Consider the following 2132-nt stretch of genomic DNA (forward strand, 5'->3'; position numbering starts at 1 on the left):
CACGGAACACCCCAGTGACAGTTCCAGGGGCCAGCTCTGAGTCAGAGTCAGAAAGAGCCGTGACGAGACCCTCAGGACGTGGCACAAGAAACAACTTCAGAGGGAGGAAAATTAAGGACAGGGGCAGCTCTATGAGTGCTCACCGCTCCAGGCTCACTGCTGACCAAGACTTGGCCCCTCCTAAAAACTCAAATATGCATGTGGGCCCTGGAAACTTGGCCATCTCAAAGGATCGGGAATCCTGCAAGGACACCCTGCAGGAACATCTCCCGGGTACGACCACTCAACAGGTACTAGAAGCACATGTTAAAAAGTTACAGGTGAGGCACAGATGGGGCCTGCCCCTCAAGATCATCAGGGCCAAAAATCAATTTATGTTGAAAAGACCTCAAACCCTGCCCTTTCCACACTCCACCTTTCCCTCCTGGGCCACCTATGAATTTGGGCACAACTCCACAGTCACCAATTTCCTTTCCTCCCCTTGGGGAGGTCCAGGAAAGAAAGTCCTCACCATGCCTGGTCTTCTCCCTGGCCTCCCACCTGTGGGTGAAGACATCCAGGCAGACCTGAGAGGCACCCAGTATAGTGACAGTCGGTGGCGCTTAGAGGCCCCTTCCACTGGACAGGAGGGCAGGTGGCCTTCTCAGCCCCACATAGGCAGAAGCCAGCACAGTGTGATGGTCCTGGGGGCTGAGAGAGGCAGCCCAGGGCCAAGTCCAAGTCCAGCAATGGCCAGGAATGAGCCATGGGAGCAGAAGAGCGAGGCCTTGGGAGATCCTAGGGGTAACCAAACAATGCTGGAGCTCACTGTAGCATCCCAATCTTCAGGGGCCCTGGAGACCAAGGGGCCAGTGGAGACCAAAGAAGAGAAGCAGGAGATGGGGATCCTGAAACCCCAGGACTCATGGGGGAGTCAGAGGGACATGGTTGGCCCTACTGATAAGAGAGAGTTCTGGAGGAGGCCCAAACCACGGGGGCAGGAAAAAAGGATTGTCAGAACAAGGGCTTCCCAAGCCAGTGGCACAAGCCACCCTGCCCAGGATAGGGGAGTAGCAGAGTCATTAAGAAGCAAGTCCTCCCTTCTCCTGCCCAACAAGAGACAATTCCCCACAGGAAGCTGCTTTAGAAATAAAATGAGGCAGTTTCTGCAGTGGATTTTGCATAAGAAAGGCCCAGGGCAGGAAGAGGCCCTGCAAAACTGCAAGCCTGCACCTGTCAGTGCCCATTGCTGGGGACCATCCACAGGCAGATCATTTATGGACAGAGAGATGGCTGAAGCCCAGGACCTCATGGTGACTATCGGGCAGATCCTAGAGAAGAAAATGGGACTTCATCATGAACTTCCAGCCTCAAAGGGCAATTGGCACAAAAAGGAACTCCAGGCCCCAGTTGGTGGGCATAACAGTTACCACACGAATCCCTCCCACCCAGAGCAAAGGAGAGTGAGCAGTGATATGGGCCACAGTCACCACGCCACCCTCATGCGTCTCAGCTACCCTACTGACAACAGAGGGGTCAGAGCCATCAACTGGGCTCCCCCAGCCAGGCCTTGCCAGCATAGACCAAGGGCAGCAAAAGCCTCCAGCCACCACATTCATTGCCCCAGGCACTGCCATCTGCCTAGAGGTGTCTTGTCTGGTCAAGCGGATCGCATTTCTCCTGCCAGATGAACTCCAGGTCAGGCAGAACTAGAGCACAGCACTTGTATGCTAACAGTGCTTCTTCTTACCAGAAAGCACCTTCCTAATAGAGACGTCTTCTCTCCTTTTCTCATCAGAAGTATTGGCTTCTGTCTGTGGGGGGCTGGGATGCTGGGGAGGCATCAGTCTGCTTTTCCTGAGTGTGGCTTCTAGAAGGGACCGGTAAGGAGGAGGCTGGCAGGAGCTTACACACCCACTCTCACCTCAGGGTCCCTCACCACACCTGTTATCACAACTCAGCCATTACACAGAGCCTTCAGGACCAGAAAACCATGTGGAGATCCCACCCCAGGGCCTGGCTCACCTCTCTTTCCTGCCTTCCCTCAACCATATGTAGCAGTGGGGGATGGGTTTACAGAGGCCTCTTAGGGTGGAAATTCCCCTCAGGTTCCAGGAATGTGGGAGCCATGTAGCCTTCTGGATGTGGGCCTG

General features: G+C 54.8%; 1 protein-coding gene across 1 annotated transcript in view; it reads left to right on the forward strand.

Annotated features, from left to right (window-relative positions):
* LOC105887932 (spermatogenesis-associated protein 31E1) overlaps nucleotides 1–1670 on the forward strand; it is a 4736-nt gene extending 3066 nt beyond the window's left edge. The window contains exon 4 of the mRNA XM_023518755.1: nucleotides 152–1670. Within this exon, the coding sequence (XP_023374523.1) occupies nucleotides 152–1670 (1519 nt within the window). The remainder of the gene's footprint in view (nucleotides 1–151) is intronic.
* The last annotated feature ends 462 nt before the right edge of the window (nucleotides 1671–2132 follow it).

Source organism: Otolemur garnettii, unplaced genomic scaffold (genome assembly GCF_000181295.1).
Source record: "Otolemur garnettii isolate 467f Iridium unplaced genomic scaffold, OtoGar3 scaffold00146, whole genome shotgun sequence".
Classification (NCBI taxonomy): Eukaryota; Metazoa; Chordata; class Mammalia; order Primates; family Galagidae; genus Otolemur; species Otolemur garnettii.